The sequence below is a fragment of the Canis lupus genome, chromosome 12 (genome assembly GCF_011100685.1).
Source record: "Canis lupus familiaris isolate Mischka breed German Shepherd chromosome 12, alternate assembly UU_Cfam_GSD_1.0, whole genome shotgun sequence".
Lineage (NCBI taxonomy): Eukaryota > Metazoa > Chordata > Mammalia > Carnivora > Canidae > Canis > Canis lupus.
Genome location: NC_049233.1, coordinates 11,762,457 through 11,781,595, shown reverse-complemented (window position 1 = coordinate 11,781,595; position 19,139 = coordinate 11,762,457). Strand labels below are relative to the sequence as shown.

Genomic DNA, 19,139 nt, shown 5'->3' with positions numbered 1-19,139 from the left:
CTGGAAAAGCGTCCTCGCAGGCGCGAAGGGAGCGGGGCCCGGGCGGACCCGCGGGGGCTTCGCCACCCCAGCCGCCGGGACCTCGGCCCGCCGCCAGCCTCTGCCCCGCTCCTGGTCCTGCCCGGCCCAGCCGCCCGAAGCCACCTCCCCGCTGCCCCCCTTAGCCCGCGGGGCTCCCGCGCTCCCCCAGCCCCGCTTCCTCAGCTCGCCGCGACTCACCGCCCAGCAGCGGCAGCAGCAGGACGCTGAGCACGGGCAGCCGGCGGAGGCTGCTCGGGGTTCCTGGCGCCGCTGCCATCGCGGAAGGCTCGGGGAGAGCACCGGCGGGCGCACGGCGGGCGCGCGAACTGCGCTCCACGGCGGCCCGGGGAGGCCGAGCGCGCCGGAGCGCGGGCGCTGCTGCAGCAGCTGCAGCCGGAGCCGGAGCCGCGCGCCGCCCGTACCTCCGAGCCCTCGCGCGCCGCTGCCGCTGCCGCTAGTGCCGCCGGTGCCGCCGCCGCCGCCGCCGCCAGGCCCCGCCCCGCCCCGCGACGCCCCCTCCCCGCCGGTCGCCGCGCGGCGCCCCGCCCCTTCGACGCCCCCTCCCCGTCGTGGCGGGGCGGGGCTCGCAGTAGCGGGAGGGATCTGGAGATGGAGAGGGGACAGGGGGAGGGAGGCCCTGGAGAGTGCGGTGCGGGGGACCTAAGCGAGGTAGGGCAGGGGAGGCTGTGCCCACCGCCCACTCTGCAGGGACTCGGGAAACCAAAGTGACTTTCGTGGCCCCTGGGGATGGTCAGTTCTGGGCCTTCCTGGGGACTCTGACCAACAGTTCCTCCAAATTCTCTGGGTAGGAAGGAGAAAAGGTGGACTCTAGCTCACTTCTCAACAACCTAAAATCCTGAGGGAGACCTAGAACAGAAAGGTGTCCTTGATGTCCTCAAGCAAGGTAACCTGGACATACTGTGGAAACCCAGGAGAGATACAGCGTGGAGGAGTGGGGGACCAGTGCATGGCTGGGGTCTAGCTTGGCTCTGGACCAATCAGAACCCAAAGGTAGAAACAGACTGGGCTCTGAATGCCTCGCTGAAGGCTATCAAACTGACAAATTTATCCCAAGTCCATCTCCAGGCAGTCTGGGCTGCAGGGCATGGCCAAGTCTCCAGCTGTGGGGAGGCCCAGCGCAGCCCTAGTTCCAGGCACCCCCCACCCCCAGCGCCACCACCCCCACATTCTTTCTTTGTTGTGAAAGCAGCAAGGGGTGTAGGAGGCGGGTCAGGAGGAGTCAAGCTTTAGAAGATGGGCCCCAGCTGCTGCTCAGGCCGCCAGGATATGCTGAGAGGGGATGGATAGTGAGTGCCTCATCCCCCTCTGGCTCAGGAGGGCCCCCCAGGCTTGCTTAGACCTCCCTTCCCCCAAGCAGCTGGGAGGAGGAGGGGCAGCCACAGAGGGCCTCACAGGCCGGGAGCAGTGGCGCCAGGACTCCAGGGTCCTGCCACATGGCCACCACATGTCCCTGACAACCCAGTCCATAGCACCTTCTCCTTGGGTTGTGGGCCTCCTCCCCCATCCCCCAGATGCCTTCCTGCAGGCTCTGCTGCAGAGGATACAAACAAGGGAAGGAAGAGAGGAGAGAACCAAGAATCAACACTTCTCACTTCTCATGTTGCCCCATCCATCACTGCCCCTTGCCCTTCTGTGAAGGGTCCCCACACAACCCTTGCTCCCTACCCTCTTCGGTCAGGACTCAAGTGGCAAAATGGTTACCTGATTCTTTTATTTAAGAAAAGTGAAATACATGGACCTGAAGTGAGGCAGCAGAGGGAACAAGAAAGGCCAGAGCAAGGCAGCTTGGCTGGCCAGCCCCAAACCCTCTGACAGAAAAGCCAGCAGCAAGTTCCATCTCTGAGATGCATGCCTGCTCTTTAAGCATCTTGGGGGCCTCAGAGCTAACTACTCTAGAGGACTACAGAGAGAGGATGTCCTGAGGGTCCTTCCTGAGGGGGATTCCTGAGGAGGGAGCCCAGACCCTAAGGGCAGCAGCAATCTTCTGGTTAACTGCTCTCCCTTCCCTGTCCCACCTTGGGGTTGGAAGAGCCAGGAGCAATAGGGAATGCTGAGAGGACTGTGGGGGGGAACCCAGCAGACCTGGGGGGAGAGGGGGTTGAATGTCAGCTGCTTGAAGAGAGGTTCGTAGTGCTGGCACTGAGGCCCCGAGACACCTGAAATAGACAACACCATGCCATCAGCCCAGGGACCTTGGCCTCCCAAAAACTGTCCTCCAGAGTCTATCCATTACATGGCTGCAAACTATCTCTAGACCTAGGATGGAGCCTATAACTTCAATCCCAAACTCTGGGGCTCTGTGTAGTTTCAGCCTTTGCTAGGATTTTGAAAAAAGGCCAGGATCTGATGGAGAGAATTCCTGGAAGAGCCACATGAATATTGGCCTATACTTTGAATGTGTTAATACAAATGGTCAGTTGCCATTAACTTGTCATTATTGTTTTCTTAAACGTAGATGATTTATACTTTTTCTTCTTTTTTCCTTCTCATCTGCTACTGAATCCCCAAGGTGAAGACTATGGTGGCTGCAGGAGGAAGAGCAATTAGTATCCCCAAATCATTCCTGAATTATTCATAATTCCAAAGTACCAGTTTAGAGAACACTAATTCCTGTTCTCTTCCTGATTAATTTATTCACTTCCATCTCTGGCCCCAAACTGTCCCACAGTGGTAACCACCCCCAACAAGGTGTCTGCCTGATTCTCATCCACTCAACTGCAGTCCCCTGGCTGGAGTCTTCATGCCAGAGGACTTTCTCCTCTTCCCTAACTCCTGCGGCACTTGCTCCATGGCTACCCTTTCTTGCTCACCCACCAATAGGCTCACGGGCACTACTCTCACCTGGAGGGGTGCTGCATTGGGTTGATTCAGATAGTTTAAGGAGGCTGCCCGCTTCATGTTGCTGCTGCAATGCAAAAAGAAAGAACTGAGGACTCTTCTCTTCCCTGTAAGAGGCCTAACACTGTGGGCCTCTTGGGCACTGCTGCACACATCAAATCACTGCCTCCCCAACATCTGACACCCTACACACACTCTTATCTTCAGCAGTAACTGGCATCTCCTCAGGCACTTTTCCCGTCCCCTGGGGCACCCATTTTTCCCCAAACTCTTTCTCCATGGCCATCCCATTGACCACGTCTGTGTTTCTCTCCAGGGCATTCTCCAGAGATGGGCCAAGAGCAGTTGCAGGCAAGGACTTACGGTCTGCTTTGCAATATCTCAGTCTCACTGTGTACCTGGAGGGGCGAGGCTCCGTCCCCTGGAGCTTCCTAACCAGGAGTTCGCTGCTTCTACGAAGCACATCCCGGATCTTGCCCAGAGAACCGCTCCTCTGTAGGGTCCCACTGCCATCCTGGCAGAGAGGGATGGGGAAGAGAAGCTAAAGGGGTCTTATGCAGACTGGCTTCTGAGTCTATTGCTGCCCTTTATTCTGCACACATCCCACCTCCCCCTGAAAGCCGAGTGATTGAAAACAAGAGCCCTGTCAATAGATGGCTTGCAGATACCCCTTAGAGGGATGGGCTAACTGAACTGGAATATGGACCACTTGCCCTCACATCCTACATGGGGAGACCGGGAGTCTCTCACCACTACCAGCTGCAGGGACCAGGAGGGATCAGGGGGCAATATTGAGACTCACGCCTGACCATTCCACAGCCACAGAAGCGTCTTCACCTCCCTCGAATTTCACGCTGCCCCCAGGTGCCTCCTGAGAGGACCTTCCAACGTCACCTTCCCCAAGCAGCTCGGCCACCTTGGTTTGACTGATAGGGTCAGTGCCCTGGAAGGAAAAGGAAGGAACTGGGACTCTGCACACCTTAAATCCTCAGGTGCAGGCTTTCACACTTTTTTTTATCGCCAGCCACAACAAGGAAGACATTTTTCCTTGTGATGGCCTATACACACATACTGGAACAATACTCTATGCCTCTTCTCTTTGCCATGCAATCCTATTTACGAATAGATAGATGTTCTCACCATGGCCCACCCTGAGTTGATGTCAAGACAAATGAGTCACTACCCAAGATTTGAGAAACTCTGACTTCAGGCTCCCCTCAACTTCAACCCCCTCACCCACACCACCCACGGACCCCCTCAGCAAATTCTTCAGATTGTGACAGGATATGGTTTTCTTTTTCAAAGTCCTATTTAGTGATATGAACCTTTATCTTGGGAGTCCTGACCATAAAGGGCAGGTGAGAGGGTTAAGAATACACCTAAAAACAACCATGACCACCAGAGAGTCTCACCTCCCTTTCCCAGCTTTCTCCTTGGCCTCTTTTCTGATTCTTCTGACACTCCCAAGAAGCCTCAGTGGTCCTCTATTCCCAGGACCTACCTTCTGGACCTCCTCCTCCTCCGGGTCACTGACCTGTTTCTGGGAGCGTAGGGCACATTCTTCCAGGGTCTCAGCTGCCTCCAGCTTTCCCTGGCGCCTGTACAGAGCTCCTAGGTTTCTTAGAGTAGTGTTAACTGTGGGGCTGTGGGGAGGAAGTGAGGATGGGTTCAGAAAAGAAACAGAAGAGAGAGGGAGCAGAGACAAGATCAAAAGGAAGGAGGGAAAAGGTCCCTGAGGCCAGGATCAAGGTTTGGATGGAGGGCATTGGAGGCCAAGCCTGCTTCTCACTGGTGGCTCACCTGCTCACTTTGCAGGCCTTATACCAGCCTCCATATTCAGTGTAGGGTGTGCCGCCATCTCGGTGCCGGCTCTGCAGGACAGAAGGGAGAGGAAGGAAGATGAGAGCACAGAGATGCTGTGGCACCAGCAGGCTGGCTGTGGGCCAAGTTGTGGGCTGCGCTAGAGAAGGCCACGGCACCATGCAGCTGGGGCTGATGCTCATGTGGGAAATAAGCAAGGCAGGTGCAAGGAGTAAGCCAGAGGCTCAGATAGAGGTCCTCTCCACGCTGGGCCCCATACTCACTTTGCTCATTTCTTCCCGCTCCTCTGCATGCATCCAGATGGGCTTATGGTCATCTAGGGGTGATATATGGGATGGGGTGGTAAGATTAGAGAACACAGCTAGACAGTACAAGGGGGAGCCAGGACCCAAATGCCTGAGAACCACTAGGGCCTAACCCCCCACCGTTGGTCTACATTTTGTTTTTGTTTTTTTAAGTAGACTCCACAGGTGGAGCCCAACACAGGGCTTGAACTCACAACCCTGGGATCAAGACCTAAGCAGAGATCAAGTGTCTGACGCTCAAGACGCCCTGAGTGGTTCATTGGTTAAGCGTCTACCCTCGGCTCAGGGTATGATCCTGCAGTCTGAGGATCGAGTTCTGCATTGGGATCCCTGCATGGAGCCTGTTTCTCCCTCTGTCTATGTCTCTGCCGGTCTGTGTGTCTCTCATGAATTAAAAAAAAATAATCTGGGCAGCTCTGGTGGCGCAGTAGTTTAGCGCCGCCTGCAGCCCGGGGTGTGATCCTGTAGACCCAGGATCGAGTCCCATGTCGGGCTCCCTTCATGGAGCCTGCTTCTCCCTCTGCCTGTGTCTCTGCCTCTCTCTCTTTCTCTGAATAAATAAATAAATCTTTAAAAAAAAAAAAATCTGGGGTAGTTCCGGTGGCGCAGCGGTTTAGCACCGCCTGCAGCCCAGGGCGTGATCCTGGAGACCCGGGATCGAGTCCCATGTCGGGCTCCTTGCATGGAGCCTGCTTCTCTCTCTGCCTGTGTCTTTGCTTCTCTCTCTCTAGCTGTGTCTCTATGAATAAATAAATAAAATCTTAAAAAAAAAAACAAATCTTAGGGCAGCCTGGGTGGCTCAGCGGTTTAGCACCGCCTTCAGCCCAGGGTGTGATCCTGGAGACCCGGGATCGAGTCCCACGTCCGGCTCCCTGCATGGAATCTGCATCTCCCTCTGCCTGTGTCTCTGCCTCTCTCTCTGTGTGTCTCTCTCATGAATAAATTAATACAATCTTTAAAAAAAAAAATCTTAAAAAAGTGTCTGACTCTCAACAGACTGAGTCACCCAGGCGCCCCTGCTCTGCATTTCTTCACACCCTGCAGGTCCCTCCCCAGGCCCACCCTGCTCACCATCCACAGACCCAAACTCCTGAACATGTGCACGGGTCAGGATCTCTTTGTAGAGCGTCTCAGCCTCAGCGTATTTGCCCTGTTTCAGGTAACAGGAAGCCTGTGCGCAGAAAGGAAAAAACACGGGACAGAGACAAGGTCTTAGCAGGGCTCAGGGATTTCCACTTCTTGGTCTCCCTATGACTTTCCCCAGAGATCCTCCTCATCCTTCCTTTTCAAGCCGGATGGTCAAGGGTGTTCATTCCACTCCCAGGAGGCTCTGGGACTCGGCCTTCCCACAGGAATGAGGCAGATCCCTCAGCCCCACAGGCAGCCCCTTTGCGCAAAGGTGATGGGGTGAGTGTTGTACATTATGGTACTTTCCCTTCCCCTCCCTCCACTGACTTCTCCCCTTCCTCCCTTACCAGGTTGTTCTTGGTCCGGGCTACATTAGGGTTGTCTGGCCCCAGCTGCCCCTCATAGATGGCCAGTGCCCGCCTGTAATAGCGTTCCACGGCCTCATACTTGCCCTGGTTTTGGCACAACAGGGCCAGGTTGTTCAGCTGCTTTGCCACATCTGGGTGATCTGTGCCCAGGACCTGGAAGGAAGTAAAGGAGTGTGACAGGTGGCTAGGACTGTGTGTGTGTGTGTGTGTACAACACGTGTGCACATAACCATGTGGGGAACAAGGGAAGGGAATGACAGGAAAGGGAACAAGGCAGACATAGGGGGTTGAGAACAAAAATGAGGGAAGAGGGCAGACTGGAAGAGAGATGGTTGAGGAAGGACCACCGCATCAGAGAAGATGGAGAAAGCACAGGTACCTTTTCTCGAATCCCCAGTGCACGCTGGCACAGTGGCTCCGCCTCCTTGTATTTGCCCCTTTTGCCATAGAGCACAGCCAGATTATTGAGTGTGGCAGCCACCTAGGAAGACAGGCCTGTCCCCCTAAGCATTGGTGCTTTCAGAGGCCTCCCCCTGCACAACAGGGCCCCACACTGCACCACTCCCAGGATAAAGGAACTCTGCCATCCTACCCCTAGGTAGGGGAGAAGATGCTGACCTGGAGGTGCTGAGGTTCTCTCTGGGGGTGGTACCGCCCTCTAGGGGGATTTGTAGATATTTCTGGAGGTGGGGTTTTGGGTCACCATAAACACCGGGGCCACTATTACCTCTGGGAAGGTAAGGTTGGCAGATGTTCTGCACGTGGGGTAAAGCTCTGTTAACTCTGCAGTGTCCTGCCAGACATTTGAACACTGTAAGCCTTGACACTTAGTGGGATCTCAAGATAGGAGTTGTTTGCTCAGCTACATCATCCCTGCCTATCACGTGGGGGAACATAAGGAATTATTTTCCTAAAGTCAGCTCATTTGCAAAAATATCTTGTTTCTCATTTTCTCCATTATGACAATCTATCATTTTTCTTTTTCTCATCATATACGAATAGATCCGACCTGTAGTTACTTGGTGTGACACAGGATTTTAATCTTGTATCCACCAGTACTTCTGCTGTCATTTTTTTTCTGTCACTTTTTAAAGTGACACTTTAAAATACTTTTTATTTATTTTTTAGAATCTCTATGCCCAACATGGGGCGTAGACCCCAAGATCAAGAGTCTCCTGCTCTTCTGATTGAGCCATCCAGGAGCCCCTGCTCTGTCATTTTTCTAGTACTTTTTATATACAGTAGTCTTACTGGTCTCACTTTTTCTAAATCTAAAGTTGTATATTATGTTGTATTTAAGTTATATGTTATGTTTTCTGCCATAGTTGTACTTAAAACTGTTACCCTGTCATTTCATAGTACATATTCTACATGTTATTTTTCTCTAAGTTGCTTTCCTCATTTTTATATTAATGAGGTATCACTCAACATTTTTTGGAATTCTACGTGTATGTCAGTTACAGTGTCTGTGAATTATGTTTCAGAAAAATATTCATTATAAGGAAAAGTCATTGTGTCTCAAAGAATTGAGAACCACTGGTCTTAGCAGACAGGGCCTGAAGAAAGGAGCCCTCACACCTCCTCCCAGAGCACCCCTAGCAAGTGGGTTGAGGGCAGTGGATACACAAATGAAGAGAAGCCAGAAAAGGAGGAGGCAAGGAGTACTGACAGCAGGGTGGTCGCGGCCCAGGGTGCTCTCCCGGATGCTGAGGGCATCATTCAGCAGGTGGGCAGCTTCCTTATACTTATTCTGGTCCCTGGAAGAGGAGAGAAGTGACAAGGGGTGACCCTGAACTCTGCCCCCAAGCCATCTCTTTCCCTCCTTCCCTTAAATCTTTTTTTTTTTTTTAATATTTTTATTTATTTATGATAGTCACAGAGAGAGAGAGAGAGGCAGAGACATAGGCAGAGGGAGAAGCAGGCTCCATGCACCGAGAGCCCGACGTGGGATTTGATCCCGGGTCTCCAGGATCGCGCCCTGGGCCAAAGGCAGGCGCCAAACCGCTGCGCCACCCAGGGATCCCCCCTCCTTCCCTTCAGTATGACTGAGGTACGTTTAGGGATTAGGGCCCCAAAAGGAGACAGGAAGCCTGGGGTGAGCAGTAAGAGTTCACCAACACATCTATACTTGGATACAGAACACTATATCACGCCAAGAAAAGACAAGTTACAGGATACAAGAAATGGAAACAGAAAAGGAAAGAGACCTTCCAAAAGGAAGGGAGAAGTGAAGAGTCTGAGAGATGAGCGGCTCTGAGGTCAAGGGCTCAGGTCTGGAAAGAACAAGAATGCTGATGGAAGAGAAGGCCTCTAGTGGGGTCACTTGGGTGAAGTGGTCACAGCAAGAAGAGGTACCCTCTGGAGAGGAGGAATGAGAGCCAAAGGCAGATCAAGGTGGGAACCCAGAGGCAGAGTTGGGAGACGAAGAGGCCAGGACTTACCGATATACCAAAGCAAGGATATTGAGCATGGTCGCGACATCAGGGTGGCCACGGCCCGAAGTGCGCTCCAAGTCCTCCAGTGCCTGTTTGCAGAGTGGCACAGCCACCTCATAGCGACCCTGGGCGGCGTACTGGATCACCAAGTTATGCAGTGTCCGCAACCTCGCTGGGATCTCGTATCCGCTGTGCTGGGTGCCCTGGCCACGGGATACTAACCATCCCAGAAAATGAACTGGAGACTTCCTCAAGGCACTCTTCCTCTCCCCTTTGCTGTCTGGCCTCCCCACTCTCACCCTGTGTCTCCTGTGTCTGTGCTCACCCCCGACCAGGCCCTCTCCTGGGACCCATCTCAACTGCTATTCCTTTGCCCACTCCCTTGTACCTGATCCTCACAATCCCACTTGTTCACCCAATAATCCATTCATTTCATTCAACAGAATTTACTCAATAAGCATGAGCTAGGGTCTGTGTCAGGGATATGAAAATTAGACAGACATGGTTCTCTCCCTTGAAGAGCTCTCCCTTGAGACAAGCTCTCCCTTGAGGAGCTCACATTCTTTCACTCCAGGGTCATTATCCTGTTCCACTCTGAGCTCCTTACTGACAAGAACTGTGTCATTCTCGACTCGGTATCCCTAATGCCTACTGTAGTGCCCAGTACACATTAACTGTGTAATAAATATTAGTGATAATGGGAAGGCTGAGGAAATGAAAGCACCAGCCCTGTCCCTACCCTATCTCCAAGGGAGGTAAAGAACCCATTTCCGGATGGTGAGCATCCCATATGCAAGGCGGGCCACAACTGGAACCAGCCCCCTGCTGCCCCTCTTCACCCTCCAACTCCAGACACAGACTCACAGCCATTGCTAGAGTCTTCTTCCTCCTCATTGGGGAAAAGATCATCCAGGGAATCCTTGGTGGCATCACCCTCCTTTTCCTCCTGGAAGGGAAGAAGTAGCATGTCTAGGCCAAGATATCCCCAGTGGCCTCTTCAGGCCCTTCTGAACCATGAAATCACTAACAGGTGGAGAAGACTCTCATTCATGTTCCTGCCGCTGGGAGGGCCAGCATCTGTCTGCAGCCTCACCCCCCTCTTGTTTGTAAATCTCCTTCTTTCACATTGAGAGCTCCCTAAGCACCCTCATTCTCTAGCCTCTACCCTGCTCCCCCTCAACTCTTGTAATTATAGTCCACTGCGGATCCCTGTGTGTTTATACTGATTATATGTCTGTCCTATTTTTCCTGAGGGCAGGGAGTGTGTATGATCTTACTGACACGTACCCAAAGTATCTAGCTCAGCCTCGTCCCCATCATCTGCCACCACTCCCTCTCAACTCAGTGCCCAACCCTCACTGTCTCACCTACTTCCACATGGGCAAATTTGCTTTGCCCCACCAGGCATGTCAGGCTTGTACAAACACCTCTAACCCTCCTACTGAGCCTCGCCAATGTGTCCCATGCAAATCATCCCACTCTCCCTGGACTAGATAGGGTTCCAGCCCTGGAGCCTTATCTATGACATATCCTCACCCCCAGTCTAGAAAACTCCTCCTTTGCCCTCATCATCCATCAAAAGCCAGCCCAACTCCTAACCCGTGCAATGAAAAAACTCCAACCTAAATCCTACTCGTCCCATCTGTGAATCCTTCTCAGGTCATTCCAGTCCCCACGAACTGATCTTGGAATTCCTCCCATACTCACTGAACCACTCATCCAGCACCGAGCATTTGCTGCTTTGTGTCATCACATACGCGTTCTCATATGTAAGACTTGGCCCTACAGCTACATTATAAGCTTGAGAAGGCAGTTCTTACATCTCCCTTACATACATCCTCCTGCACTGCCTCAGGCAGAGAAAGAAGTAAATGATTATTGAGTGAGACTTAAATTTCATATATTTGGAGAGCAAATTTTAGGAGTGTCTTGCTAGACTGTGCCATGCTTTCCCTCATTGTAGCACTTAGGATCCTAGACTGGAATTGTCCAGGTGCTTCTGTGTCACCCCCAACCCCAAATCCCTAACCATGAGAACAGGAATTCTGTCTGCCTTGTTCACTGTTGCATCCTCAGCAGAGGGAGTACCCGGCATACACAGCCGTCATGTTGACTGAGTGAGTGAGGACTGTTTGCGCCTTGTTGCTATCTAGAGTTGGTGTCAGGACCTGAATACTGCCAGGTAGGGGGCAGGCTGCACAGCACTGCTGGCCCTGTAGCTGATGGAGCAATCACCCCCAGGTCTCTGGGGACTCCCAGCTGTCTGCCCCATAGCCAGCCTGGTTTACGTGTGCTTACCGTGGTGTGCCCATCCTCGTCATACTGCCGCAGCTGCCCCAGGAACTCTAGGTGCTTCTTCTCCTCTTCCAGCTGAGCCACGGCTTGTTCGCTGCGCTGTAGCCGCTGCTGGGTGCCCGCCAGCTCATCCCGGAGCCACTGGTTCTCCTGACACAGCCTCCGTACCTGAGCCCGCAGCTTCTGTTTCTCCGACTCCACTGTGCTCAGATGGCTGGCCAGAGCCAGCATCACCTAGGTGGGCACATCCTGTAAGTAAGTACCAGACTCCGGACTGGAGCATTCAGGGATGAAGTGGGAAGGAGGCCTACTAGGAGGCAGCAAGATGGGCAGGGGCCAGGAGGCAGGGTCAGGTAGTGATAGGATTATCCTCAAAATATACCCTGGCTCCAATTTCTCAACACCACCAAAGCCATCACCCTGGACTAGGTCACCATCAGTTCCTACCTAGGTGACAAAAGGCTCCACGCTGACCTTTCTTTTTCTGTCCTTTTTCTCTGTTCTCAAGCCAGCATCCAGATGATTCTTTTAAAATGTTAAGTGAGACCACATCACTTCTTTGCTCTATATATTCCAATGGCTTTCATTTCATTCAAAGTAAATGCAGAGTCCTGATGACCTATACAAGTTCCCCTTGGCTCCTAACCTCTCTACCTCTTACACTTCATTTTCTTTCTTTCTTCCTTCCCTCTTTTCTTTTTTAAGATTTTCTAAGTAATCTCTATACCCAACATGGGGCTCAAACTCACAACCCTGAGCTCAAGAGTTGCATGCTCCACTGACTGAGCCAGCACTTCATTTTCTATTTTGCTTCACCTCATCCACTCTACTGCAGCCACACTGGTCCCTCATTGAACTCACTGGGAAGGCTCCAGGTCAGGGCCTTTGTATGTACTACCCACTCTGCTTTAGCTGCTCTTCCCCCCATTTATTGTAAGACTCACTCTCTCATCTTCAAATCTTTGCTCAAATGTCACCTTTCAGTAAGACTTTTTTTTTAAGATTTTATTTATTCATGACAGATACAGAGAGAGGCAGAGACACAGGCAGAAGGAGAAGCAGGCTCCTCGCAAGGAGCTTGATATGGGACTCAATCCCGGGACTGAGATCATGCCCTGAGTCAAAGGCAGACGCCCAACCGCTGAGCCACTCAGGTGTCCCTCGGTAAGACTTTTTTTGACCACCCTATCTAAAGTTGTGTCCTGTCTCTGTACCCCCTAGTCCCCTTCTCTGTTTTATTTTTATCCCTTTTCCTTAGCAATTATCACTCTGACATACAGAATCATTTACTTATTTGTGTATTGTTTGCCTCCTGCCACTAGAATGTAAGCTCCGAGATGGCAACGATTTTTGACTGTTGTGTCCAGTGATGTTTCTTCAGTGCCCAGAAGACTTGTGCTGGGCACAAAGTAGGGTTACTGAATGAATGAATAAATGAATGAATGCAAGCATCTAGGACAAGGCAATCCTAAATGACCCCAAATCTCCAATACTTCTCCAAGAGCCCCTTGGCGTCACCTCCTTCCTCTTACCTGGGCCTCACTGAGCCCCAGCTCAATGTTTTCCATGGAACGTCGCAGCTGCCGGGCCTTCTCATGCACCAGTCCTTCTTCATGGCCACCTTGCTGCAGACACTCAATGGTATGGGACAGACTTTGCAGGACAGCCTGATGTTCACTGTGTAGAGCCTCCAGCCCCTGGCTTACCAGCCGAGTGCTTCCCAGGATCTCCTCCTGGCTGAGCCGGTGCCCTGCAGGCTCATCCCGCTGACCCAACACCAGGCCTGACATCTTAGCCAGGGGGACCTTGCCTGGGCTGAGGAGAAACAACAGAACTCAGTAGAGGTAAAGATAAGAGAGACTGAGCACCTTGGTTAGAGGGTGGTAAGGATCCAAGGGAAGGGATGAGAGAGAGTATGGGTGATCTTCTGGTTTAATTGGAGAGACAGTGGCCAGTGGGGAGGGAGCCTACAAAGCTAAAGTTGTGGGAAAGAGAGAGGAAGAAGAATTGACTCGAATGAAGAAAGACTATAGAAGGAACAAAAGTGCTGAGAACCAGCTAACAAATTTAGCACTTAGGAAGAGAATAGAAAAGTTGTCGGAAATAGCGCTTGGGCTAGGAATAGGAAAAGGAATCAGATGAGAGACAGCATTAGAGGGAACACAGAGGGTGTCTGGAGAATGCTGCAAAGTTAACAGGGTTAAAGCCAACAAAAGATATAAAGAAAATGGTACAGAGGTTTTGTTAAATGGGAAAGGTACAGGTTTCAAAGTTAGAGGGAAGAGGGAGAGAAGAAGAAAGGCACCTTCACTGCAGGACCCAAATGAGAGTCCCCCAGGAAGCTCAAGGTCTTCAGACTCCGTCACCCTCAGAGCCAAGGCCAGCATCTCCAAACCTAGTAAACTGCCTCTTCCCCCACTAGGCCTTCAACCGATACTTCCCACCTGCCAGGTGCCAGGCTCTCTTCCCACCTCCTCAAAAGACCTTGTTTCTCATCTTTCCAGGACTCTTACCGGTTTAGAGCAGAGCCCTTGCCTGTGGCACTCAGGCCAGAGCCCGGAAGAAACTCTTTCAGTAGCCAGGTACTCACAGGATCTGCCCTGCCCAAAGTCCAGAAGTCCAGCGTTCCCACCCCTTCTCTCTCCACTTCACAGCCACCCAGAGGACCTGGCACAGAGCCCTACTCAGGGCAGCACCCTCCCTCTCTCTACCTCCAAGGCCTTCAAAGGCGACCAACGTCGGTCCCTCTTCCTTCCTGAAGCCGACCTTCCACCCCAGGCCACTGGGAGCTATTTTCTCCCAAGAATGGAGTGATACTTGATCCGAGACCTGTGGCCAGGGGCGTGTCTGGGAAGGGAGAGGAGGGAGACCTGGTCACTCCTGAGCCATTCACTTTCAAGGCTTTGTCTTTGTCATGACCACCTAGTAATAGGCTCCAAGAGGAGTCACCTCAGGGTGCCTCTCAGACGCCTGAAGATGCAGGAAAGAATGGCAGGTCTTCAGAGCGGCTGTAGAGTCACAGGGAAACGCGGCGCCGGGAGTTGGTCTCCCAGCCTGGGAATGCAGTAGAGAAATGTCCCCGGCTGTCGACCTGCCCTGGGGCCCAGGGTGGGGACAGAGTGAAACGGGCGGGGGCGATGGCGGTGGGGGGAGGTGCGGGTGGCCGGCCGAGGCCCGCCGCACCGGCGAGCCCCCAGCCGCCCGACAATCCCGAGGTCAACGTGTCTGTCCGTAGCGCAGGGGGCGGGGCAGGCCGTCTGTCTGTCTGTCTGGACGCCGAGGGGCGGGAAGACTCGCAGGGGGCGGAGTTTTTCAGCCAGTCTGGAGTTGTGCGAGGTCAGCTGGTGGGAATTTGTTCATCTGTCCGGGAATGCGGAAAAGAGGTAGCGGGACCTCAGCCCTCAGCCCCAGGAGTACCCTCGAAGACTCACCCGCAGTCTGTCGCTCTGGCCGCCTCCCTTGCCGGTACTGCCCCTTTAAATTAATCATGGCTGCCGCTCGAGGCAATTGTTTTGACGGCTCCGAGGGGAGGGGCCGAGTGCTCCCCAGTCACGCGACCTAAGGACCGCCCGGGGATTGGCTCTGGCCACGCGCACGGAGGTGTGTATGCACCTTGGGCTCGGAGTCTCTGCCCACCTCTTTACGTCATGAAGGAGCGACCGCACCAGGATTCGTTGGCGTCATCTATAGACGCCAGGCGGCCTGACTAAAAGTAATGGTGGTGCGCTGACTCCTGCGGAGCCTCGGTACCCTCATGGCCCTGAGGGCACTGACTCGCGCCCTGGGCTCCCTGAGCCTGACGCCCCCAGCCGCTGCTGCCCTCGGCCCGGGCCTGCTGCCAGCAGCCCAGGTAATCCACCCTATCTGGAAATGCTGTTTCTGTTCGGGCCGCCGGAGAGGGTACCCCGGCATGGGAGGCGGAGAATGAGTCTGGTCAGAAGTCACGCCCGCCCGGCCCGAGCGCTTGAATAAATCACTCTCAGCCTCAGCTTTCTGATTTGTTAAGTGTTCCTGTCCCACCAGGCCGCTGGATTCCTCGGATGAGATACGGAGGCGAAAGTACTTTACAGGCCACTGTACAGGGTTCAATAGTAACTGATAGCACCAATCGTAAGCCAAGCATAAGTAATAGATAATTTAAAGAAATGAACTCCTTTCAACCAATGTATAAGGCAGTTGTCATTACCATTTTATATATGAGAAAACTGATTGGCAGTCCAAGGTCATACACCAAATATTGGAGCTAGACAGTCTGGCTTCACAATCTGGGCTCTTAACCACTAAAGATGAATTATTGCTGAGATTAGAGAATGCGGGGCAAAATAACAAGATTAGGAGCCGAAGGAAAGGTATCCTCTATGTCCCTTGTGGACGATTGGTAAGTCACAGAAAAGTTTTAAGTCTTGTTCCTCTGGACCTTTCTGGATGATGGTAGACTTTGGCAGATGCATACTTAAAATTCAAAACCAAGGTAACTTACTCCAAAATGCTGGGAATACAGCAGAGAACAAGACAAATGATCCCTCCACCCCATTCACATCTGGAAAACTCCCAGAAACAGAATACAGAGGGGCAAAAGGCACTGGCACTGATGGTGGCTATGGGTGTGTGAAAGTTACCAGGCTTGGAAAAGGGAATTGTTTAGGGAAGGAAGAGCCTCCCAGAGAAGAGAGGTTCTGAGCCAAGTTTGGAAGGTGATGCACAACGGGAAGAACATGCCATTGAAGAAATACTTCGGAGGTTATAGGATCAGATGAGAGAGAATCAATATACATATACCTGGGTAAACATTCCACCCTGGTATTTGTGCAAGCAGTAAAGGGTGGAGTTTTTGAACAGCTGATCTGGGACATTCCTGGAAGTAAGTAGGCTACTTGGTCTATGCCTCCTCCACCCTTGGTTCTCTGATGCTTCTCCTTCAGTTACCTTTCAAGTTAAAAAGATTTTTGTTTATCTCTAGGTAACAAGTAGTACCCTTCTCCAGCTGCCCTCTTCCTCAGTGTTGATCCCCTGCCGCCCAGTGCTTACCTCTGTGGCCCTTAATGCCAATGTTGTGTCCTGGAAGAGTCGTACCAAGTACACCATTACACCAGTGAAGATGAGGAAGTCTGGGGGCCGAAACCACACAGGTAAGAGCAAGACCAGGAGGATTTAAGCATTAAAGGGGAAAAACATGTTAGGATTCTAGGCCTATTTCTTGACAGGCAGAAGAATGTAATTAAAAAAGCATTTATTGGACTCCTGTATATAGTATGTGTGTTAAGAACCAGAGAGGAGAATACAAAGCAACACAAAGGTGGTCTGTGCTCCTTAAGAACATCTAGGTAGGGAAGCCCTGGTGGCTCAGCGCTTTAGTGCCGCCTTCAGTCCAGGGCGTGATCCTGGAGACCCAGAATTGAGTCCCACGTTGGGCTCCCTGCATGGAGCCTGCCTCTCCCTCGCCTGTGTCTCTGCCTCTCTCTCTCTCTCTGTGTCTCTCATGAATAAATAAATAAATAAAATCTTGAAAGAAAGAAAGAAAAAGAAAGAGAGAAAGAAAGAAAGAAAGAAAGAAAGAAAGAAAGAAAGAAAAAAAGAAAGAAAGAAAGAAAGAAAACCAGACATACACATGAAGCTCATGACATTTTTCTTCACGCCCTTCAGAAATTTACAAAAGTTGAGCTCTATTTACATCACTCTGTAAACTTACTGGATTCACTAATTTATAACGATTTTGTCTCGAAGTCTTATATTATTTCAATATCCTATAATTATGTTTTTACCAAGCTCCATGTAGGTGTTTCCCCACCCCCATTTACCCCACTGCACTATGCAAATTTTTTATTATTTTCTGGTGTGTCATAATGTTAGGAAGTATTGCTGTCTTCCCAGGATGAGCCTGTTCCCCTGCTGGGAGCTGATTCATCTGACCTGGGTCATGTCTCTGCACTTACCCTGACCACAGGACGAATCCAAGTGCATGGTATTGGCGGGGGCCACAAGCAGCGTTATCGCATGATTGACTTTCTGCGGTTCCGGCCTGAGCTGGAAACAAAGCCAGGACCTTTTGAAGAGAAGGTCATCATGGTCCGCTATGATCCCTGTAGGCAAGTTGGGATGTGAGATGATGGTGTGGCTGAATGATTCATCTGTGGCTTTTCAGAACATGTAGGGCTGCCTAGATCATCTGCTCATATGTCTTCACCCCTCACAGATCAGCAGACATAGCTCTGGTTGCTGGGGGTAGCCGGAAACGCTGGATCGTTGCCACAGAAAACATGCAGGCTGGAGATATAATCCTGAACTCTGACCACATAGGCCGAATGGCAGGTAAGAGTGCCGCCAGATGTGTATGGGCCCGGAGGATGCAAGGGGTCTGGTGCTGATGAAGTTCTGTCTTTTAGTTGCTGCTCGGGAAGGGGATGCACATCCTCTTGGGGCCTTGCCTGTGGGAACCCTCATCAACAACGTGGAGAGTGAGCCTGGCCGGGGGGCCCAGTATATCCGAGCCGCAGGTATGAGGAAAGGAGCTGCTTTGGGATGGGGAGTCTTAAAATTTGGAAGACCAAAGGGTACCTGAGGTCACAATTCTCTGAAGTCCTGGCCCCACATGTAGTCCTCTGGCAGAAAAAAAGAAGAAAAACGAGAGTGGAGAGGTGCTTGTGTTTTGACCTAAAACATTGTGTGCATCCTACTTCAGGGTATCTGTTCCTAAAGGGCAAAGCAAGGTCAGGGTATGGGCTATGTCGCCCTGTAAATTTTCCCCCGCCTCCTCGTTTGTGGAAGACAGCAAAGTGGCTTCCCTCTTCCCCAGGGACATGTGGTGTGCTGCTTCGGAAAGTGAATGGGACAGCCATCATCCAGCTGCCATCCAAGAGGCAGATGCAGGTGTGTGTGAGTATAGGTGGGAGGGATCAGCAAAGGAGGAATTATCGGAATGCACCTTTCTTGTCTGGGATAGTTCCCAGGTGTTTTAGGAACCACCCTGAGCTAGGTGTGTCCTTTTCTGCCATGTGACCAGGCATGCCCTGTCAGGCTGGCACTATAATGGGAGAGGGAATAGTGCCTTTTGTTTTCAAATTACCATAGGACCTGCACTCAGGTTCGATGATGCTGTGGTTTTTTCCTGTCCTCTCCCTTCTCTCAGTGAGTGTAAGAAGCCTCCCCAGAGTCAGGAAATCAACGTCATGTTCTTTCCCAGTGGTGCATTCTCCTCCATCCGCTTTCTCCGTCAGGTTCTGGAAACGTGCATGGCAACAGTGGGCCGGGTATCCAACGTTGATCATAACAAACGGGTCATCGGCAAGGCTGGGCGGAACCGCTGGCTGGGCAAGAGGCCTTCCAGCGGGCTATGGCACCGAAAGGGGGGCTGGGCTGGCCGCAAGATTCGACCATTGCCTCCCATGAAGAGTTATGTCAAGCTGCCTTCGGCAGCTGCCCAAAACTGATATCGCTGAATTCTAATAAAATCGCTCCTATTTTTATCTGTTACTGTTTTTTGGGGAGGGAGGATGGTACATACTAGACCTGGGGGAGTGGGGGAACACAGGTGCAAACAAGGATGGAAGAGAAAGGAAAGGACGTTATGCGGCGAAGACTGGAGCTCTTCCCCTCTTTTCTAGCCACCCCACCCACCCCCGACTCGTGGGGGTTTTTTTGTTTTTTTGTTTTTTTTTAAATATAATGGGAGGAGGAGGAATAAATGACCTCCAAGGTCTTCTTCGGTTCTGACTTCGGGAATTGGAGAGAACACTTCCGGTGGGAGGAGGGAATACGGAAAGGAAGAGGAAAGGGCGGCGCAGAGGAAAAGGTGCCGCCCGTTGCCGAGGTGGCACCGGCGACTCCGCCCCAGCGCTCTCCTAGGGCCCCCAGCTTTCCGCTGGGTCAGCGGAAATGAGCCGCAGCTCCGGGCGGGTGGCGGAGCCCCA

At 52.1% G+C, this 19,139-nt stretch overlaps 3 protein-coding genes across 10 annotated transcripts in view; 1 reads left to right on the top strand and 2 right to left on the bottom strand.

Annotated features, from left to right (window-relative positions):
- PTK7 (protein tyrosine kinase 7 (inactive)) overlaps positions 1–432 on the bottom strand; it is a 65,116-nt gene extending 64,684 nt beyond the window's left edge. The window contains exon 1 of the mRNA XM_038554126.1: positions 220–432. Within this exon, the coding sequence (XP_038410054.1) occupies positions 220–298 (79 nt within the window). The 5' untranslated portion in view covers positions 299–432. The remainder of the gene's footprint in view (positions 1–219) is intronic.
- A 1,300-nt stretch (positions 433–1,732) lies between these two features.
- KLC4 (kinesin light chain 4) lies at positions 1,733–14,810 on the bottom strand. Of its 7 annotated transcripts, XM_038554119.1 has the most exons (18): positions 14,664–14,810; positions 14,182–14,573; positions 13,944–14,079; positions 12,765–13,047; positions 11,236–11,466; positions 9,802–9,883; positions 8,944–9,154; positions 8,172–8,259; positions 6,882–6,983; positions 6,482–6,655; positions 6,078–6,177; positions 4,965–5,017; positions 4,681–4,751; positions 4,415–4,523; positions 3,683–3,823; positions 3,279–3,394; positions 2,884–2,947; positions 1,733–2,198 (listed from the first exon to the last, which is right to left on the bottom strand). In XM_038554119.1, the coding sequence occupies exons 4-18, from the start codon at positions 13,020–13,022 to the stop codon at positions 2,148–2,150; spliced, it is 1,851 nt and encodes a 616-aa protein (XP_038410047.1). In that variant the 5' UTR covers positions 13,023–13,047; positions 13,944–14,079; positions 14,182–14,573; positions 14,664–14,810; the 3' UTR covers positions 1,733–2,147. The 7 variants fall into 7 exon arrangements, with proteins under 7 accessions (XP_038410047.1, XP_038410050.1, XP_038410046.1 ...); XM_038554122.1 differs by lacking the exon at positions 14,182–14,573 and having other exon boundaries at positions 14,664–14,772; XM_038554118.1 differs by lacking the exon at positions 14,664–14,810 and having other exon boundaries at positions 14,182–14,657.
- Positions 14,811–14,867: 57 nt separating this feature from the next.
- MRPL2 (mitochondrial ribosomal protein L2) lies at positions 14,868–18,695 on the top strand. Of its 2 annotated transcripts, none has more exons than XM_038554124.1 (7): positions 14,868–15,082; positions 16,193–16,361; positions 17,177–17,318; positions 17,426–17,541; positions 17,616–17,726; positions 17,912–18,099; positions 18,447–18,695. In XM_038554124.1, exons 1-7 carry the CDS (start codon positions 14,987–14,989, stop codon positions 18,657–18,659), a joined length of 1,035 nt encoding a protein of 344 aa, XP_038410052.1. In that variant the 5' UTR covers positions 14,868–14,986; the 3' UTR covers positions 18,660–18,695. The 2 variants fall into 2 exon arrangements, with proteins under 2 accessions (XP_038410052.1, XP_038410053.1); XM_038554125.1 differs by having other exon boundaries at positions 14,887–15,082; positions 18,026–18,099.
- The last annotated feature ends 444 nt before the right edge of the window (positions 18,696–19,139 follow it).